Source organism: Drosophila grimshawi, unplaced genomic scaffold (genome assembly GCF_018153295.1).
Source record: "Drosophila grimshawi isolate 15287-2541.00 unplaced genomic scaffold, ASM1815329v1 contig_311, whole genome shotgun sequence".
In the NCBI taxonomy this organism is placed as follows: domain Eukaryota; kingdom Metazoa; phylum Arthropoda; class Insecta; order Diptera; family Drosophilidae; genus Drosophila; species Drosophila grimshawi.
The window spans coordinates 5,576,347-5,597,888 of record NW_025063098.1 but is presented as its reverse complement, the minus strand read 5'-3'; the positions used below and the strand labels follow the sequence as shown (position 1 = coordinate 5,597,888).

General features: G+C 41.0%; 5 protein-coding genes across 8 annotated transcripts; 4 read left to right on the top strand and 1 right to left on the bottom strand.

Moving 5' to 3' along the window:
- Positions 1 to 1,136: 1,136 nt before the first annotated feature.
- LOC116805432 lies at positions 1,137 to 1,857 on the bottom strand. Its single transcript, XM_032737291.2, has 3 exons — positions 1,731 to 1,857; positions 1,342 to 1,668; positions 1,137 to 1,274 (listed from the first exon to the last, which is right to left on the bottom strand). The coding sequence occupies exons 1-3, from the start codon at positions 1,842 to 1,844 to the stop codon at positions 1,209 to 1,211; spliced, it is 507 nt and encodes a 168-aa protein (XP_032593182.1). The 5' UTR covers positions 1,845 to 1,857; the 3' UTR covers positions 1,137 to 1,208.
- Positions 1,858 to 2,660: 803 nt separating this feature from the next.
- LOC6564352 (endoplasmic reticulum aminopeptidase 2) lies at positions 2,661 to 6,867 on the top strand. Of its 3 annotated transcripts, none has more exons than XM_001990245.2 (6): positions 2,661 to 3,235; positions 4,100 to 4,258; positions 4,327 to 4,801; positions 4,858 to 5,096; positions 5,182 to 6,436; positions 6,497 to 6,867. In XM_001990245.2, exons 1-6 carry the CDS (start codon positions 2,706 to 2,708, stop codon positions 6,797 to 6,799), a joined length of 2,961 nt encoding a protein of 986 aa, XP_001990281.1. In that variant the 5' UTR covers positions 2,661 to 2,705; the 3' UTR covers positions 6,800 to 6,867. The 3 variants fall into 3 exon arrangements, with proteins under 3 accessions (XP_001990281.1, XP_043071150.1, XP_032593187.1); XM_043215215.1 differs by lacking the exon at positions 6,497 to 6,867 and having other exon boundaries at positions 2,680 to 3,235; positions 5,182 to 5,816; positions 5,891 to 5,980; XM_032737296.2 differs by lacking the exon at positions 6,497 to 6,867 and having other exon boundaries at positions 2,680 to 3,235; positions 5,166 to 5,289.
- Positions 6,868 to 7,545: 678 nt separating this feature from the next.
- On the top strand, positions 7,546 to 11,064 carry LOC6564353 (aminopeptidase N). The gene is made up of 5 exons (XM_001990246.3): positions 7,546 to 8,139; positions 8,194 to 8,349; positions 8,410 to 9,120; positions 9,415 to 10,648; positions 10,709 to 11,064. The coding sequence occupies exons 1-5, from the start codon at positions 7,592 to 7,594 to the stop codon at positions 10,937 to 10,939; spliced, it is 2,880 nt and encodes a 959-aa protein (XP_001990282.1). The 5' UTR covers positions 7,546 to 7,591; the 3' UTR covers positions 10,940 to 11,064.
- Positions 11,065 to 12,021: 957 nt separating this feature from the next.
- On the top strand, positions 12,022 to 15,682 carry LOC6564354 (aminopeptidase N). Its single transcript, XM_001990247.2, has 4 exons — positions 12,022 to 12,755; positions 13,122 to 13,596; positions 13,655 to 13,893; positions 14,114 to 15,682. The coding sequence occupies exons 1-4, from the start codon at positions 12,079 to 12,081 to the stop codon at positions 15,561 to 15,563; spliced, it is 2,841 nt and encodes a 946-aa protein (XP_001990283.1). The 5' UTR covers positions 12,022 to 12,078; the 3' UTR covers positions 15,564 to 15,682.
- A 1,081-nt stretch (positions 15,683 to 16,763) lies between these two features.
- On the top strand, positions 16,764 to 20,185 carry LOC6564355 (membrane alanyl aminopeptidase). Of its 2 annotated transcripts, none has more exons than XM_001990248.3 (6): positions 16,764 to 16,852; positions 16,913 to 17,423; positions 17,490 to 17,654; positions 17,712 to 18,428; positions 18,561 to 19,676; positions 19,735 to 20,185. In XM_001990248.3, the coding sequence occupies exons 2-6, from the start codon at positions 16,918 to 16,920 to the stop codon at positions 20,027 to 20,029; spliced, it is 2,799 nt and encodes a 932-aa protein (XP_001990284.1). In that variant the 5' UTR covers positions 16,764 to 16,852; positions 16,913 to 16,917; the 3' UTR covers positions 20,030 to 20,185. The 2 variants fall into 2 exon arrangements, with proteins under 2 accessions (XP_001990284.1, XP_032593609.1); XM_032737718.2 differs by having other exon boundaries at positions 16,770 to 16,849.
- The last annotated feature ends 1,357 nt before the right edge of the window (positions 20,186 to 21,542 follow it).

The window sequence follows — 21,542 nt, the reverse complement described above, 5'->3', positions numbered from 1 at the left end:
TTCCTTTCACGAGTTTCCTAGTAATCTACCATCCAGTTTGGTAACCTTAGCATGGCCGAAAAATATATAAGAGGACGTTCCTAGTAAACTAAACTATCTTCCAAGTTTGATAGCGATAGTTTTTAAATTGCAAGAGATACAGGCTTTTGAGAATCTTAGGGTCCGGATTGGGTATGGTCGATAATAATATATAATTATTAATATACCGGTAGTATACCAAATTTGATGGCCTTAACTCAAAAACTGCGGAAGATATAGCCATTTCCAATTTTTATGGCAGTGGGTATGATCAGAAGTGGGCGTGGTCAATGACGATCTTTGAGACCATCGCCAACAACCTACCAATAAAATTTAGTGACTGCAGCCTTCAAATTGTAAGAGTTATTCGTATTTATCGATTTACGACAGTCGACTTCCCCAGCATAATAATGGTTAAAGCACCCCAATTTTGACACTGTCTAATGCGGGTATAGACCACTGTATTTTCCAAGTTTCAAGGCTGTAGTTTAAAGTCACGTAAAAACAGCCTTGATACCTTCGGTATCGGAGTATTCAAATATCTCTACATTGACTTGACATTATTATTTGAGAGCGGAACGAACACTTTCGATGAAGTCAGAACCCTTTGTAGTTCTAAGATGTATATAAACAATAAATATATTACCTTATTGTTATTGTATTTTACCATAAATACAAAAATGATAAGTTTGCTTACACACGTTTCATCGGCCAGAAATATATATTTTTGTCAAATCGTAGATAATTCGGGAAATTACTGGAACTGCAAATGAGGTTAGCGCTTAATTTACATGTATACAATTATATGGGTTTTTTGTTTATATAAACATTCTAATCAGTTGCTGTGAATGTGCAAATAACAAATAAAAATAATATATATAAATAAATTAAAATTCAGTAAATGTAGTTCAAAAAACATAAGGGTATTCTTGAAAATTTTACCATGATTAATTAAGGTGAATGCTCTGCTCTAAATGTATAATAATCTTTACCTATATGTACACAAATTAATTTCGAATTCATTATTTACATATATGCTATTAAAAGCCTCATAAACCCCCGTTGCTGACTATCAATGCCCTATTAAAATGATTGAAGTACTCGTAAGTATGCTCAAAAACGTGTTTATTTTTAATACAAAATGATTTTGAATACAATAAAATGTATTATGAAGTTTGCTTGTTTTCCCTTTACGTGACGCACTTGTGAAGATAGAATGCACAACGCTTTGTGCAGCATTCACTGCTATCTGAACACTGTAAAATAATAAACGAAAAGAAATGTGAGAAAGTGAGAAATGGCTTCGGGCTACAAGCAGCTTACTTCATGACCAACAAGTTTACATGTTCTTCTCGTCGTTGGATCTGGCTTGGCTCTGTCTGTTATCATATCATATACGTTGTCCACTTTCTCCGTTGATTGGATGATGTTTTCATTGAGTTTAGCTGTTGTTGTTGGCTTATCATATTTTAGTGTGACAATTATGGGATCATCCTCAATGGGTTTGGCGCCAATCCAATTCCAATATTGATCGATATAGTTGCTTCTAGTTGGGTTTTCAGAATTGTGATGATACTGCGATGCTTTGGGGGCGCATATATACATATATGTCATGCATTTGCGGGAGCAACATTCCCAATGTGTTTGGCACTGAAAATTCCATTATTATATGGCAACGCTGTTAAGACATTTCAACCTGAGTCTTTACTCACATATTGTCCATTGGCGGCGCAATTGTTATCTTGCCGCGCCTTCACATACTGCATAGCACAAACGCCAATCACAAACCACAAGAAAATAAATTTGTGGCAGCGGTCCATATACATTATAACGTTAACAGAGTAAAGCATCGACTGAAGCGTTTGACATGTGAAACTTGACGCTATATGTTGCTATAGAGCTGTCTTTTGTACACAAGCAGAGAGCCGAACGCTTTCCGAACTCATGCGGGCAATTAATTCAGTAATTTAGCACAGGCAATACACTGCAAATATTAAAACGAAGTCTATATTTAAAAAGACAATGTTCTCCGTAATTTAAGTTAATTTTTTCATTTTATTTTTATCTTAACTTTATCTTTGTTTTATCTTGTATATCCTAATTCTTTTGATCGGCAAAAGCTGGTAAGTAATTTATCTGCCATGCGAATATGAATATATATTTCTGAGCTGAAGGTCTAGTCGCTAGAGCTCTTACTTGTATAATTAATTGTAATATTTTTGTAATATTAATAAACAATAATATTATATTTATAATATTCAATATCAAATGAATATAAATAAAATAAAATATCTGATATCGAAGAGCATCTTTCACACAAAATTTGATATGCTTGTAGCTACATATTTCGCTCAGTGCATAACAACTTGTTTCCAGTTGGGCATCGTTCGCTCTTCCAGCATTGAAGTATAAAATATAAAGAGCACGAAACTTCAGAAACCTGATTGTGAGAGACAGGATTGAGCCCTGACCTGTCGCAAGGGAGATGGAAGAGCACAATTCCCGAGTCGAAATAACTTGATTTGCTCACACCAGGCAACAGTAATCGGCAGTGCTCTTATACGATCGATCACATCTTATCTTATCAGAGCGGGCTTAGTGAGCTTTAACCGCAGCGACACAATCGCCACAACGTTTAGTCAAGTTTCGGTAGTCAGCGTGTGCGTTCGCATAATCACAGTGCCGTAATGTTTACGCCCTGTTTTATATTTCTGCTGATTATGGCTCCGGGCCTGTCGCAGGAGGCAGAAACCGCAAAGGCAACGGAAGCGACAACGGCATCGCCATATCCACACATACTGTCGAGACAATCGCTGCGTCTGCCCAATGATACGTATCCATTAAGCTATCAGCTGCACATTAGCAGCAATATACATCTCGGAGACTTGAGCTTCAGCGGAAATGCCACCATAGACATTGAGATTAGGCGATCGACGAATGAAATCGTGCTCCATGCGAAGAACTTGAGCGATATTCAGATAACGCTGCGACTGTTAGACAGCGTCAACCACGAATCTGCTGGTGAGCTTCTGGATTATGTTACGCACTCATACGTTCCACATGCCACATTTCTCATCATACATCCGATAATGAACTACCAGGCCTTTGAGGCCGGACAGCGTTACCGTCTTCAAATATCCTATACGGGCCTGATGGGCACGCAACCCAAGGGCTTGTATTGGATGCCCTATGAGGAGGAGATCACCAATCGTACTACGTAAGTTGGTCTTGTTGATTTTACGGTTTGATAAGCTAATTTACATTACGTACTTATTCAATATTTGCGTGCGCTTGCTTTCTTATATAATCACAAAATTTAATTGAATCGAAAATAATATACGCACAACGTATGCGTTTTGTTTTTGCTCTTTTCGGCTATTAATTTGTATACCCTATATCCAAACAAAATTCGATGAAAGGCATTTATATATTGCATGGTAACTAACAATATTGTTTTAAGGTGTAATCAAACTGATCTTAACGATCAATCACAAATCAATTTTTAGACAATGTTTCTTTTTTGGCGTACATACAAACAACAAATGAATATCGTTAATATTTAATTAATACAAGCTCATAAATATTTTTCTCTGGATTTGCAGGGTATGTGTAAGTCAAGCAAACGTGACTTAAGCTCATTCACTTGTTGATAGTCAGTGCGACTCATCAAATATGGCCTTATCATATAGAATATGAATACTCTGATTCGTTATGCGCGTCATTTTATAGCATGTAAACAAATACAAATAGACGCACATTCATACAAACCATCGACGGTTTAATGTTTTCTTAATAAAGGGACATGACTGTCAGCAGAAACAAAATCCGGCTGCGACTTGCAGTCACTTATCGCAGACAGCTGAACATCAGCAGCAGCAAACAACAATAAATTTATCAATGTAGCTTATTATAATTGTTTGTTTTTAAAATAATCTTCTTGGGATTTTTTAATTCTCTTTGGCGGGAAATTCGGCAAATAATTAAAAGTCGTTCTTCTACCTCAAAGTCGTTAACAGTTTCATGATAATTCTAAAGATTCATATCTTTATTAATAATAAAACAAATCTATGCTTATTTACAGCTATGTGGCAGCCACACAATCGGAGCCGACCTATGCACGTCTCATCTTTCCCTGTTATGATGAGCCCGGCTTCAAGTCGAACTACAGCATCAAACTGACGCACAGCAGCAGCCTCGTGGCAGTATCCAATATGCCTGTATTGGAGCTACAAAATCAGGGGTGAGTGTTCTCTCCGACAACAGAACTAAACGTAAATTAAAAATAAATTGTGATTTCATTGTGTACAGCGAGCTGACAACAACCACTTTCCAGACAACGCCGATCATGTCAACATACTTGGTGGCATTTGTTATCTCCAATTTTGAGCACATCTCTGAGACATATCGTGGCGTTACACAGAGCATCTATTCATCATCGACGTGCAAGGACAAGGGGCGAAGTGCACTTAAAAATGCAGTTCAAACTGTTGCCGCTCTGGAGGATTACTTTGGTGTTAGCTATTCGCTGCCGAAGCTGGATCATGTGGCACTGAAGAAGAACCAGGGCGCTGCCATGGAGAATTGGGGCTTAATCACATTCAAGGAGGACAGTCTGCTAGCACACGGCGTCACAGACAGGCACAAACGCATCAAGAATATGTTAATGCAAAATCACGAGATTTCGCATCAATGGTTCGGTAATCTGGTATCACCGGAATGGTGGACTTATGTCTGGATTAATGAAGGTTTCGCTACATACTTTTCCTATCTGATAACCGATATGGTAAGTTCAAAATGTGAAAGTCTGATTGGGTTATTAAATTAAGATTTCGCTTTCAGCTGCATCCCGAGGATCATGTTATGGATATATTCATGAAGGATGAAGCGGAGCATGCATTCAGCTACAGTAACTTCTTCGATGTACGTCCAATGACATACTACGTAGAGACTGAAGCGGATATCATGAATGTCTTCGATATTATCAGCTACAAGCGTTCCGCCTGCGTCATCAAGATGTTCCATCATGCCTTCCATCAAAAGACCTTTGTGCGTGGCATTAGTCACTATCTAAAGAAATTGTAAGTTCTTGTGGGGGAGAGAGAGAGAGGGAGTCACTGAATTGGTTAATTGCAATTGATCTGCCAAAGTTTAACACCCTTCCAGCCAATACAGCGTTGTCAACGAACTGGATCTGTTTGATGCAATCCAGGCGGCTATCTTGGAGGATGCACTCTTCCCTCAACAAACCTGGTCACATAAGATACGCGACATCATGTTATCATGGACGCATAGCGAATGGCTGCCCATCGTTTCGGTTATACGCAATTATGAGAACGATACGATTACATTTAGGCAACGGTCGATACACTCCAAGAGTGAGCACTGGTGGATTCCACTCAACTTTGCCAGTGCCCAATCGCCCAGCTTTGACAATACGCATGTCGAGTATTTTATGCCACCGCTTATGGAGCACACGCTCAGTTTGGAGGAGCTCAATCTGAAGCTGGCTGGTTCCGACTGGTTGATTGTGAACAAGCAGCAGACAGGCTTTTATCATGTGCTTTACGACACGGACAATCTGCAGGCTATTGCCCGGCAGCTGCAACAAAATCACACAGTTATACATGCCATAAATAGAGCAGCTCTGTTTCAGGATCTGGCTCCACAGGTCGAACGCAATGAAATCGAGTCGGTTGATGTACTATTCGATCTATTCAAGTATTTGGAGTTTGAGGATGATCTGGCACCCTGGAGTCAGGTGGCCGATACTATGGAGTTTCTGGATTGCAAACTCTTTGGTACTACAACATATTCGTTGTTTAAGCAATTCGTTAGACGACTTGTGACGCCCATATATCTGCGACTTTTCCAGAATCAGGATGCTAACGAAGCCGCTATGGATGTACTTGTCCGATCGGATATACTGTTGTTGGCCTGTCGGATGGACCTAGCCGAGTGCTTGGATTACACGCATCGCGTGGCTGCTGATTATTTTTTCAAGAAGGTCAACTTTGAGAGCGATTATCCTGATTATTATACCATACATGATTCAGTCCTTTGCATGGGTGTCAGTCATATGAACCATGAGGAATTCACTCAACTAATCGACCTGCTGCATGCTACGGATCGGAACACAGCATTTTTCGATGATATCATATATTCGTTGCGGTGCACGAAAAATCATCGACATTTGCTACATTATTTTAATCTGCTGGTGGGCGAAAACTCGACTTATCAGTTGATGGATGAAAGGGAATCCATGTTGTATCTATCCTATGTGTACAAGTCGAATATGGCAGCACGTTCAGCTATCTGGCACTTTATTGATCATAACTACAAGTTACTTTGCCGTGCACCTAACTTTGTGCAGCTCTTTAACGATATGGCCGAATTTTTACCAGCGCGTCAAAAAGCATTCGTAAGTTGTTTATTGATTATAATTGAATGAGATAATTATTGTAAATATTTTATTATTTAGTTTGCTACACTACGCCAAAATATAGATATGTATCGACAGCTGGAACATCTAAATCCCAATCACACTTTGATCGACATAAACTCGCGACGGGTGGGCAAAAAGATGCGCAACAGCGAAGAATTTCTCGATAAGTTCGAGCACCAGATACACAACTGGCTGCTTAAAGAATTGCCTCCATCGGAGAGTGAACAGCTCTATGCGGCATCCTTAGCCGTGGGAAATGGCTCCAATCGACCCACAAGTCTCTTGCGTGTGGCCAGGCGAATGGTCCAAAGTGCGATAGGTGTGAAACTGCGGTTTTAGCCCTTGTTTGTATTAAGCATAACGTGTAAGTCGAAAGTTAACTAAATAAATGTAACTAAGTAAAACAATATTATGCTCAAGTTCTATCCAAAGCGTCGGTTTGATTATGGAAGTACTCGGTATGAAACAAACTTTCCATTTGTCAGTCTTTTATTATCAGATGGCAAACAACCACATCAGATTACTACCATATTTTGCATCGGTCAAAAGATTCGCTTTGTCTCTTAGCATCTAGTCTCTTCGCAAAATCTTTTTTAATTTCAAAGAAATTCTGAACAAACTCTCCACTTAATATGTCATTACACTTAAAAAAATAGATTTTCTTTTATAGGTTCCATTGAAACTACCTGTTGAAACAATTTTGATCAATATTATTATTTTATTGACTTTGCTTAGTGCCAATCAAAAAGATAGCTTTTGTCAGGGACAATTCTCAATAAAGCACAATTCACCACAAAATCGATGAACAATTATCGATATATATTGCTTATTTTCTTATTTACTTTTATCATGGTAGGTCGAACTTATTTACCCATAAGTGGCACTGCACTATAAAAGTATTTTAGTGGAGCAATTAACCGTTTATAAACAACGTCTATAGATAAGCGGCTAGAATGTCTCAAAAGTCGAACAAGGTAATTATCGCATTGCTTATGTTTTAGTTTTATTTTGTTATAAAGGTATTATCTTAATTGTGTTTGCATAATTGAGAAATTAGAAGCAGTAATTTCATATATTTGCGAGCATTTCGAACTCGACGTTTAATGTTCTTGTGACTCGAGAGCGCTCAACATGATGCGCTGGCTAATAACTTCGGGGCTGCTGCTGCTGCTAGCGGCTAGTTTACAAGCAGGACTCTTGCCACCGCCAATTGATAATGAATCGCAGCTGGAGACCAAGGGATACCAGCAAGTATCACTGAATACTCCGCGCGAGGACGACAACAACGACGAGAACTATCGGCTGCCGAACAACACAGTACCCATTGCCTACGATGTAGAGCTGTGGACGCAGGTGGACACGGGCATACGCGAATTCAAGGGCATAGTCAAGATTGATCTTCAAGTTCAGACTGCCTCCAATACAATCACACTTCATGCAAAGGAAACGGAAAACTACAAAGCCACCCTGAAAAGCAAGGATAATGCGGCGAGTTCATCGATTCCGCTAAAGTGGAACGTTGGCACACGTGAATTCCTTCAGTTAACACCAGTGGATACCACTCTTACATTCGAAAAAGACAGTAATTGGACGCTGACCATTGAATATGAGGGTTCCCTGCGCACAGATAATGGTGGTTTCTATCTATCTACTTATAAGGATGACGACGATGCAACTCAGTAAGTTTAGTGCTCCTACATAGTATTCAGGTATTAATGTATCTTTAAATAAAGCTACCTGGCAACGACGCAGTTTGAGAGCACAGATGCACGTCACGCTTTCCCCTGCTACGATGAACCGGCTAAGCGTGCCACCTTTACCATTACTATACATCATAATCCATCCCACACTGCAATTAGCAATATGCCTGTAGACGAGACTAAATCGACGTAAGTTTGAGTGTTGTATTTTAAGTTTAAGATAACTTATTTCTAACCATTTATTCGCAGATCTGGTGTGACAGTTTTCCAAACAACGCCACCTATGTCCACCTATTTGATAGCCTTCATTGTTTCGGACTTTGAGTTCACAAGCGGGGAGATGAATGGCCTGCGACAACGCGTCTTTTCACGCAAGGGCATGCAGGATCAACAGGAGTGGACATTATGGTCCGGTCTAGTGGTTGAGGCCAGCTTAGCTAAGTACTATGATGTGCCGTTTCCTTTGCCCAAACTAGATCAGGCGGGAATTCCCCAGTTCTCAGCTGGCGCCATGGAGAACTGGGGCATAGCCACATATCGTGAACAATACATGTGGTGGACCAAAGAGAAATCCACGATTAATTTAAAAACGAGCATTGCCAACATTATTGGACACGAGTATGCGCATATGTGGTTCGGTGATTTAGTTTCACTCAAATGGTGGACGTACCTCTGGCTGAAGGAGGGTTTCGCCACTCTCTTCTCCTATGAGTCTAATGACATTGCCTTCCCAGAATGGGATACCTATCAGATATTCCACGTGAGCGACTACAACAGTGCCCTAATTAACGATGCGTCCATATCGACCCCAATGACACACTACGTCCAAACACCCCGTGAGATTTCAGGGCGCTATGGCACAATTTCGTATGCGAAGCCTGCTAGTGTGCTCTACATGTTCAAGAATGCGTGGACAGATGACGTTTTCCGTCGTGGCCTCAATCTATATTTAACACAATTGTAAGTACAGCGAATACAGAATTAATTAATTGATAAGTTTTGATAAGCAGCAAGGTAGAGATAAAATTAAATTAAAAATTAATTAAAGTCCACAGTCCAATTCAAACAATAGTGACTTTGGAATCGCATGTCAGCAACGGAACCAGCAATGCAATTAAAATGAATATTCTATTCTTGTGTGTTTGTTCTCAGTAATCGCTCGATAATTACCACTAAAAGCCATGTAATTGTTAACAAGATATTCAAGATATTTGATACTTTTAATAATAATTATACGACATTTCTTTTGTGCAGTGCATACACCTCGGCAGACGAGTGGGATTTGTTTTCCTCACTGCAGAAAGCAGCTGATGAACTGGGTCACAAGTTGCCGGTAGCGCTTGCCGACATCTTCTCTAGCTGGTCCAAACAGGCTGGTTTTCCCTTGCTTACCGTGGAGCGTAATTATCAGGATGGAACATTTACCATTAAACAGCAGCGTTACCTCAACAACAAGGAAACACCCAATGAGGATACCTGGTATGTGCCAATCAACTATGCAACGGCATCGAATCCCGATTACCGCAACACCGTCGCCTCGCACTACCTGCTCAAAGTGAAGGAGAGCACGGTGAGCGATGCAAAGATAGCCAATGATGATTGGCTAATACTGAACAAACAATCCACTGGATATTATCGCATTTTGTACGATGAGGAAAACTATCGTCGGATTGCGCAGGGCCTAATAGAGAAACCCTATGCGTTCCATACACGCAATCGTGCTCAATTGATGCACGATGCGTATCGCTTTGTGGATACGGGTCGAATCGGAGATGGCATCCTTTTGCAGCTAATGGTGTATCTGAGAAAGGAGGATCAGTATGCACCCTGGTCAACAGCCAATAGCATTTTGAATGTCTACGATAAATATCTTAGGGGCCATGAGCAATATGTGCGATTCAGCGATTTCGTTATCGAATTGGTCGAAGATATATTTGAAAAATTGGGTGTCCACGAAATACCCGGAGAACACTATCTGAACAATTATCTGCGTGTGACCCTTGTGAGCTTGGCCTGCCAAGTGGGTAGCCAGATGTGCACTCAGCAGTCACATCAAAAGCTAAAGCAGTTCCTGGAAGACAGTATTCCCATTGAACCCACTTTAAGAACGCAGGCTTATTGCGCTGGGCTGCGTCAAGCTGAGGACTCTACTTTCAATCTGGCCTTTGATAAGCTCCTCTCCTCGAATGTGGCAAGCGATCGTAGCTTATTCATCTCATCATTGGGCTGTTCGCACAATGCAGCACAGCTTAAGAAATTGGTTGAGAGCTCTATCGATAACGCCAATGGTCTCTCCTATTCAGAACGCACCTCCCTCCTTCCTGCCGCCTACCCAAGAAGCGAGGCTGGCCTAACCGCAAGCTTGGAATTCTTGGAGTCTAATTGGAAGGCATATGCCGAGCTCAGTACCAATCCTCAGCAAAAACCACTGGACACAGTATTGCGAGGCATGGCCCAATCTGTTGTTAGCGAGTCTCAGAAAAATCGGGTAAGTCTATAATCCTATCATACATTTTGATTCAGTTCATAGATTTTAAAACATTTACAGCTTAATGCACTGGTCGCCACAATAAATGGCAATGGAATTGAACACGTCAATGACGATATTGATACTGCTGTGAACAGAAACATACAGGCAAACTTCGATTGGTTGAATGTACATCGTGATCCTGTTATAAATTGGCTAATTGCTTATCGTAGCGGTACCGCTCCTCTCTCAGCCTCGATCTTCGCTACCCTGACGGCGTTAATAACATTGTTTCTGTGCAAGTTCTCTTAAATGCACATTTTCACTATACGATCCTGAACTCCCGTTTTAGGGGATATGACTCACAAAATATGGCTACATTAAACATGTATATTTGAATTTGTGGTGAAATAAACGATTTTTTTTTAGAACCACTACTAATAACAGTTTCAATGAGGTTTTATTGTTTTACCCGGAATTGGGGTTTTTTTTACCACACTTGACTTTGACCAATCTTATCGCGTTTTACGCAGCACAAATAATGTTCTGATAGTAGGTTTGGTTAATTCAATTTACAATTGATATTACAATATGTACTATTCAAGTGCTACCCATAATTTTTTTGAATCAAAATTTCATAGAACCGCATTAGCCTTGAATTTGTTGAGTGGCGATTGGCAATGCCACAGCCATAATTGAACCAATTGAACCAACCCCGTTCCCAATGAAAATTATTTTGACCGAGTTAACTTACGATTTATCTTATCTTACAGAAATTCATATCATTACATTTTCAAATAAAGCTAAGATGTATATCTCAGAAATTCATATAATATATGGATCCCCATGTAGATTATATTATAGTTTACCTTCTTGAGTTATTTTTTGTAATTTTGAGGTTGTACAGTGTAGTTTCTAGTTCCACACATTTTGAAATTTGCACAACTTTTCTTGTCACGTGAGTTTAGGTTTTTCGAATCTTGAGTACTTAGTTCTTTACTTCTTATTATTACCATACATTTTTAATCTTTTAGCTGTTGCTATAATTTGCAGAACTAATTACATACAAATTTGTATTTATGTATGTTATCATCAAATGATTTTAGTGTCTTTAAATGCCGCATGATTTCTTATCTAACAGTTTACCACTCTCATTCCCTTGACAACCGCGTCCAAGGAGTTCAATCCCAATGCCAACGAGTAGAGTGTTCATAATGAATTCGAAAATCAGTTCATTGATTTACGGTAACAAATTGAATTGGGCTTGGCGAATCTTAATCTTTATATTAGGTGAGGCGATAAGATGAGTTTTTAAAGATAAGATGAGCCATTTAAAATGTATGTGAAAATAACGTGGCAAATGTCTAGCTCGAGGCGAGAATTAGCTTAAAAGTGGAAAAACATTAAGGGCTGCTCAGTTATTGACCAGTTGACGTCGCCCCGTAGACAACATGTCTGTCGCTCTAGCACCGATCTTAGCCCTGTTGCTGGTGGCCACCGCACAGTCGGCAACCTTAAGTCAGTTTCCCCCGTTCGAAAAGCAGCATCTAACCGGGAATTCCAATCTGCGTGTGGCTCCGCGTGCCGATGAGGCCACCTATCGTCTGCCAAATAATACGGAGCCAGTGGACTATAATGTCGAGATTACCACGAATGTGCACAAGGGCGAGACAGCCTTTACCGGCAAAGTGATCATCAGCCTGATTGTTACTGAGGACACCCCCGAAATTGTGGTCCATGCGCGTCAGCTGGAGTTCATTGACGTGATAATACGCAAGGCTGATGCCACAGCTGAAACTAAGCTCGAGTATAGTCGTGATTTGGAGCGTGAGTTCTACAAACTAACTGCTAAGGATGTGATCTTTGAGGAGGGCAGCAGCTGGGTGCTAACTATCACGTATTCGGGCACACTGCGATCGGATAACGGCGGCTTCTATTTGTCTACGTATACGGATGAGACTGGTGCAACAAAATACTTGGCTACCACACAGTTCGAGTCGACCGATGCTCGCCACGCATTCCCCTGCTATGATGAGCCAGCGAAACGGGCCACTTTTACCATCACCATCAAACACGATCCCAGCTACAATGCTATCAGTAACATGCCAGTTAATGCCGAGGCTTCGAGGTTTGTTTATTTATAAGTTTTTCACATATTTACCACTTACGGATGTCCATTCCGGAACATATAGAATACTTATAAATTTTCAGTTGTATGCAGAGTCTCAAATAATAAGAAAATGACAGCTAAAAGAACGAAAAATACGTTTAGTACAGCAATTTTACAGTATTTTCGTCAACTTAAGTGATCCTTATGCACGTCCTTAAGCATAGGTTATGGTTTTCATTTAATTTTCTTGGCATTCACTTAATCCCTAGTCAGTCAGGCAGGAAGAGCTATCTAATATTATTATGATATGTTTGAAAAAAAACATCCTGCCTAAAAAAAATAAATATGATTCCGTAATAAATGACTCAATTTTTTTTGGTATAGCTCTGGCGTTACGACATTCGAAACCACTGTCAAAATGCCCACATATTTGGTTGCCTTCATTGTATCGGACTTTGTGTATACTGAGGGTGAGATGAATGGTCTGCGCCAGCGCGTTTTTTCACGCAAGGGCACTGAGAATGAGCAGGAATGGGCACTGACGACTGGCATGCTGGTGGAAAACCGCCTGTCCGATTATTTCGGAGTGCCTTTTGCTCTGCCCAAACTGGATCAGGCGGCCATACCTGATTTTGCTGCTGGCGCCATGGAGAACTGGGGAATGGCCACCTATCGCGAGGAGTATCTGCTGTACAATCCCGAGAAGTCCACAATTAACACAATGACGAACGTTGCCACCATCTTGGCGCATGAGGATGCGCATCAGTGGTTTGGTAATCTGGTTGCCATCGAATGGTGGGGCTATCTCTGGCTAAAAGAAGGCTTTGCCACACTCTTCGAACATTTGGCTGTCGATTTGGTAAGTGGTCTTTATCTAATAACCTTTTAACATGTCTCTAGCCCATTTTCTCGCTCAGGCGTATCCAGCATGGGATATTTTCCAACTGTTCCACGTTGGCTCCTATCAGGGTGCCTTGAGCGTTGATGCCAATCCCAGTATCCGCCCCATGACAAATTACGTGGAGAAACCAGAGGATATAGGAAGGCAATACGATTCGATTGCGTATGCCAAGGCAGGCTCTGTTCTAGACATGTGGCGTCATGCGCTAACCAACACTGTTTTCCAACGTGGTTTAACTAACTACCTGAAGGATAAGTAAGTCATTTGAAAATCAAATTGAATTTGCACAAGAAAAAGCATAGATTTCTTTGTGATTTGTTGAAATAGTTTATAAATTTTCGACTGAAATTCGATAAAAGAAGAATCACTCCATAGAAATTGTCGAGAATGTCGACATTACGTCTTTACTTGACTTTCTTTGACTTTCTGAGTTGTTTTTCTCTTTAACCCATAAACTAACTGTGCATTATTGCAGACAATACTCCGCTGCCAACGAGACAGACCTGTTTGATGCCATTGGGCTAGCCGCTCGGGAAGAGAACTATGAAGTGCCGGCCAAAATTGAGGATATGCTTGTTAGCTGGACACGTCAGGGTGGCGTCCCAGTACTGAATGTGGAGCGCAACTATGAAAATGGTTTCTTCACCGTTCAGCAGGAGCAGTACACCAACGACAAAAGTTACCAGAGCAGCCTGCTTTGGTATGTGCCGTTCAATTATGCCGTCCAATCGAATCCCGATTTTCGCAACACCGAAGCCACAGACTACCTCCTCAATGAGAAGCAGAAGCTGATCGAAGCCAAATCAAACACCGATGAATGGTTGATTCTTAACAAGCAGTCCACTGGATACTATCGCATCAACTACGATAATCGTAACTGGGAGCTTATCATTGATGGTTTGATAAATCATTCGCACAAGATTCATGCGCGTAATCGCGCCCAGCTGATTAGCGATTCCTATAACTTCGCCACCAGCGGCCGCTTACCACATGCCACATTGCTACAACTGATGACCTATCTGCCGCAGGAGAATCAATATGCACCCTGGGCCACGGCCAACACAGTTGTCACGCTCTTCAATCGCTACCTGAGTGGCGATGAGGACTACTCTGACTTCCAATTCTACGTGTCCGAGCTGGTCAGCGATCAGTTTGACAAATTTGGCGTGAATGACCTCGCCGGAGAGCATCATTTGGTCAAGTTTACGCGGAACGTGGTCATCAATGTGGCCTGCATGGCCGGTTTGAAGAGCTGCTTGAGCGAAACGAATACCAAACTCCAAAGCCTGGTCGATAATGGCACTCCCCTTGAACCCAATCTACAAACACCTATCTACTGCAATGGCCTAAAGCAGGCCAAGGATGACGTCTTCAACTTTGTGTACGACAAGATGATGAACTCCAACGATCAAGCCGAACGTCGTCTGCTCATATCGGCACTGGGATGTGCTCAGAACGAGAAGCAACTGGAAAAGTATGTGTCCAGCAGCATTGATCATACCAACAAGTTGCGCACCCAGGAGCGCTACACGCTCCTCTCTCCGACCTATTCGCGTGGCACTGTGGGCTGGAATGTCTGCGTTGATTTCCTGATGAATCATTGGCAGGAGTATGGAGAGCTGAATTCCGGCTTTGGTGGTGTTAATCCCCTTTACTCGGACATAGTTGGCATGTCAGCCTACGTGGTGAACGAAGACCAAAAGGCCAAGCTACAATTGCTGGTCGATGAGGTCAAGAATTCCTTATTCGTGCCCGACACAATACAGGTTAGCGTGGATTCCGTCATTGCAGCCAACATGGAATGGTTGTCGACCAATCGTGGACCCATAATTTCCTGGGTATCCACCTATCGCAACGGCAGTCCAGCTTTAGGTGCATCTGCTTTAGCCCTGGCACTTTGTCTGTTGGTCGCAAAATTGTTTTAGGTGTTACTCACAATTTTAAGTTAGCTTTAGAACTAATTCATCCCTAATTCACCCACAAATGTATGTACATATATACAATCGCAATATTTTGATTTTCTAATAAAACACATAATAGTTGAGTTGAGTGACTTATTTTCTACTTCTAACAGTTGTTGAAAACATAAAAAAATGACGTGCACGTCCATCATAAATATCTCAAATACTTATCGTAAGTCAATACGATCACATGGTAACAATAAGTTAAAAAGTAAATTATCGATAAAACAACCAATCAACAATCGGCTAATCTAGCGTTGATAAGCGGCATTTTTTATGAAGCGTTTAATGGTTTTATTAAAAAGTAATTTAAAATATTAAAAACAACATACACATTATTACATTGATATTTCGAACTTTCAGTTCACCCAGAAGTTTCTACACGAAACTGACAGATTGGGAATAAGATATCATATTGCTATCATTTTATAGACCATCATAAGTATTATAATTTCAAGTACCATAAAACCAAAAGAGCATGTAATGCTCTTTATTTATGATCGATTTGATTAGATAAAAGCTAATTCCATGTCAAAGTCATGTGTCAAAGTCTTCTACTTCAATGAGAATTCATTTTAAAAATTTGCTTTACTGAAGTTGATTGTGGAGTAATTTTTGTGTTTCTTATTTGACTCCTAAGATATTTTCAATTTACAAAATTGACTTGCCATATAATAAGTGCTCCGAATACCAAATGTAAGATAATTACTTTATTCTCAAAGATAATGCTTTAAGCCTTGGACATAGTAATGGATACGGATTATGATATTTTACTTTATATTATTTTTAATTTTGACATTTTATATGGTTGAAAGTGGACAAGTTTTTCACCGGACATAATAATTAAAAATATTTAGCAGATAACGTTCAAATGTTTCGATTTAACTTTTATATATTTATTTTGATTATTTTATTAAGTACAGGCTTTAGATTGTTGTTCAGTATTAAATCTATCAATAAATAACTGTCGTCCATGATACGATTGGCAAGTACTTGCAAAAGGTGTAAATCACCGCCATAATCTCTTATCTACGGCGTCGTCGTAATCGTCTCATAATCTATCAAGACTGTTGTCTTTATCTTGGTTGAAATAAAATAAGGCTAGAGATAATTCTATGTTCGAGTCACTTAAACCCTTTATAAAGTACCGTTTGTTGGTAGGCACACTTTAGTTTGCTAAATCGCGTGTGGCGCTGAGTGTTTAAACTTTCGTGGTGCAAATATCCAAAAGTGTTGAGCCTTTAGATAACGTGGTAAAATAAATAAATTTAATCATTGGACCTTTATCGCTAATTATTAACTTCACCTTGTAGTCCACATGTTTGCCTTACGCTTGGCTGTCCTCTGCGCAGCCTGCTTGTCCATCGTCCTTGCGGACACAAGGAAATTGGACCTGCAGCCGCCCACAACTTTTGAACTTCAGAACCCGGAATATAGACTGTCTGAGGACATTAATCCTATTAACTATGACATAACGTTGCGTCCTTATTTGCTAGAAAGTGATAACACTAAACGTTTCACCTTCGATGGCGAAGTGTGGATTGAAATCGAACCGGTTAAGACTACAAAACTCGTATCGCTGCACTCAAAATCCTTAGAATACTCGCTCACCGAATACTGGCAGAAGGTGACAGGTACACCCGTCATTCAAAAGCTGACTGATCCAAAATATAATGAGCAAACAGACATCCGGAATTTGACTGCAGCCTCAGATTTGGTGGCCAAGCAGCGCTACATTCTGCATTTCAAATATACAGGCCAGATGGGTGATGATATGCACGGCTTCTATCGCAGCTACTATGTGAATGACAACAATGAGACCAAGTACGTTTGAGTGCAGTTAATATGCCTTATCTGATCATTAATAAATGTGATATCTTTTGTTTGCAGATGGTTGGGCTCTACACAGTTCCAGACAAATCATGCCCGTCGCGCTTTTCCCAGTTTCGATGAGCCGCAGTTCAAGGCCACCTTCAATGTAATTCTGATTCGTCATCGCAGCTTTAACACCGTTAGTAACACAAGGCAAAAGTCCACCACGCCCACTACAGATCCGTAAGTCCTGCTTGAATTCTCTTTGTATTAACCCACTTAACTTCTAATTTGCTTTAGGAATTACTATTCGGATGTTTATGAAACAACGCCAAAGATGTCCACATATCTGCTGGCTTTCATCATATCTGAGTTCACTATGCGCAATGACGATAAATTCGGTGTGCTTGCCCGCCCTGAGTATTATCCACAAACACAATACAGCTTCAATGTGGGTCGTCTAATTCTGGCTGAGATGAGCAAATATCTCAAATTGGATTACTATTCGTTGGGCAATGATAAGATGGATATGGCTGCAATACCCGATTTTTCAGCAGGTGCCATGGAGAACTGGGGTCTCCTTACCTACAGAGAACGTAGCTTGCTGGTCGATGAGTCTGCCACAACGCTAGCATCTCGTCAGTCTATTGCTCAAGTTGTGGCCCATGAACAGGCGCATATGTGGTTCGGTGATCTGGTCACCTGTAAATGGTGGAGTTACACTTGGCTGAATGAGGGTTTCGCTCGATTCTTCCAATACTTTGGCACCGCCTTTGTCGAGAAAAATTGGGAACTGGAGAAACAGTTTGTCGTGGATCAGATCCAGTCGGTGATGGGAATGGACTCGACCATTGCCACAAATCCGTTGAGTGATGAGAACACTTACACGCCGGCCCATCTTAGCCGTATGTTCAACAGCATTTCCTACAACAAGGGCGCCGCGTTCATTCGCATGATTGAGCACACCATGGGAACTGAGAATTTCCAGAAATCTTTACAAGAATACCTCAACAAACAGTAAGTTATTAGTAATCTGTGTTTTCAATATCACAAAAAGCCACAATGGCCGATGTTATCTGAAATCGTGTTTCCACATCCATTACCAAATTTTAGTTAATTTTTTTTCACATTTTCTTTGTGGTGTCACAGCGCGTATGATTCATCAATCCCGGCGTTCCTGCTGAGTGCGTGGCGCCAGAACTGGCCAGCAAATAGATTCAGCGGCAACTCAGAGGAGATCTTTGAGAGTTTTACCACCCAAGTGGGCTATCCGCTGATTAATGCCAAGTTGTCTGACGATGGCAAGACGGTCGAGTTCAGCCAGAAGCGTTTCCTGCTTAAGAATGATGGATCCGATGAGAAGCTGATCTACACGGTCCCTATTAGCTACACCTCTAGTATTGAGAAGAATTTCGAGGATACTACGCCGAAGTTGGTGCTAGGCAGTGCAAGTCAAAAGCCCACGTTGAGCGGTGTGGCCAGTTGGGTGATTGTCAACATTCAGGAGACTGGTTATTATCGTGTCAACTACACTGAGAAGAACTGGCATGCAATTCATGACGCGCTCTCCGGTAGCAACTGGGGAAATGTACACGAAATTAATCGCGCCCAGATTGTGGACGACTTACTCAATTTGGCACGAGCCGGACACATTCACTACGACCTGACACTGAAGGTGATTGAGTATTTGGAAACAGAAGTCAATTATATACCCTGGACATCGGCCTTTAACGGATTTAACTTCCTGGCCATACGCCTGGGCACCGATACCGAACATTTCGGCAACTACATTCAACAGCTGACCTCAAAGGCTTATCAGCAGCTGGGCTTCGCCGAGGCTGAAACAGACAAGGCTCTCGATATATATTTGAGGACGAAGGTGCTGTCCTGGAGCTGTCGCTTTGGCAATGCCGATTGTATTAACCATGCCAAGACATATTTCAAGTCACTGCATTCGGTGCCAAAGAATATACGCTCCGTGGTCTACTGTGTATCACTGCGAGAGGGTGGCCAAACAGAGTTCGAAGCGCTGTATCAGAAGTTCAAGGGTGAAACGGTGGCCACCGAGGAGACGTTGCTGCAGAATTCCTTCGGCTGCGTGAGGGAGCAAGCGCTCATCGAACGCGTCTTCAATCTGGTTCTGTCGGATGAGATTCGTAGGCAAGACAAATCCTCAGTGCTCAGCACCCTGTACACTGAGAACAACGAAAATGTTAGCCCCGTCTTTGAGCTGGTCACAAAAGATTTTGAGAAGCTATCTGTCGCGTAAGTAATTCATATATCTTTGTTAAATGTAAATTACATTTATAATTATTTGAAACAGCATGGGTGGCTACTCAGCGGTCGCGACAGTCATCTCGAACATTGCTGCACGCTTCACCGAGCAATCGCAATACGATGATCTGCAAAAGTTCAACACGGCCAACAGTGCCAAGTTTGGCAGTGCGGCAACCACGCTTATGACAGCGGAATCAACCGTCAAGGAAAATCTCGCGTGGGCCGAATCCAAACTGGGCACCTTCCGCACCTATCTGGCCCTGAGAAACGGCAGCGCTATGATCAGCGGTTTTAGCCTGCTCACCCTGCTGCTGGTGGCTCTTACCACGTTGCTGCGTTAAGGCCAGCAAAATGTGAGATTGGGAATGCTCGTCCAACAAAAGTATTTGTGCAATTATCCCCCCGTCAAAGTCAATAAATTATCCAGATAAGATGGGATTGAATAATACTAAGTATTGCAACACCGGCCAACATTTTAATAAAATTCAAGTAATCTATATGGCTTGAGACTTTGGTTTTACAGTTCATAGTTTATTGTTGTTTATATATCGACGAAGAACTTAAGTTTAGTTTATTACAGACCGCAGTTCAACATTGTAAATATTTGAGTCCTAAGCATGAAATTAAATGAATTTTTCTAAAATAAAATAAATATGAAGAGATTTTTAATGTAAAATAAGTCTAATTGTCGTAACTATTGTGGAGACTCTCAAGAGTAAGGACTTGAAAAATATAAGAGTAAAGACTTAAAAGCAATACACGTCTGTGCTCCTGATATACAAAGTGATAAAATCTTGGTGCACCCTTCACTAGAGCTTAGGAAATCGATAAATCGCAGATTACTCGTAAGTTAGATCAGCTACATTTTGTTAGTATCGTAAGACATCTTTGAAAGATCGGCATCGATCACACTAATGGAGAGCCATTCCGCACCTATAAAGTGGAAAAAACAAAATATTCCACAGCTTTCGAGGTAAATTACCAGAAACTCCTTTATAAAATTAACGAAAAAATGTAATTTTCACGTTCACTTTCGCTCTAAGAACACCCTTAAAAAAAGAAGAAACGACTCAAAAAAATTTCTTGCCACCTATAATCAGTTGGCATAATACAAGCAACAGAGTATTACGGAGTCGACGCCGTCCAACTGCAACTTCCTTAGTTGATATACGAGGTGTGTTCAAAAAGTATCGCGAATTTTGAATTTTCGCGGGTTACGTATATTCGAATTTCGATTTTTTTGTAGCGTTATGTTGGTACTCATGTCTCTCACTTATGCCGACAAGCTCGGCCATTTTGAATGTTCACTTAATTGTTGACAGCTGCTTTGCTTGCACGTGTTTTGGATCGTCTTCGATTTTTACCTATTCAAAAAAATGGATCAAAGAACCTGTATCAAATTTTGTGTGAAAAACGAAATTAAGTGCGCGGATGCATTCCGAATGTTGATTGTGGCATACGGAGAAGCTACCTTGGACCGAAGCAACGTTTATCGGTGGTACAAAATGTTCTCAGAAGGCCGAGAAGATGTGAACGACGAAGAGCGTGCCGGACGCCCGAGCACTTCAACAACAGACGAAAAAATTAATGGAGTGGAGAAAATGGTATTGGCCAATCGTCGAATCACCGTTAGAGAAGTTGCTAAGGAGTTAGACATATCGATTGGCTCATGCCATTCGATTTTTATCAATGATTTGGGCATGAGACGGGTCGCCGCGAAATTCGTACCAAAATTGCTCAATTGCGACCAAAAACAGAATCGCATGAACATTGCTAATGAGATGTTGGACTCTGTCCGCGACGACCCAAATTTGCTCCAGAGGGTCATAACTGGTGACGAATCGTGGGTTTATG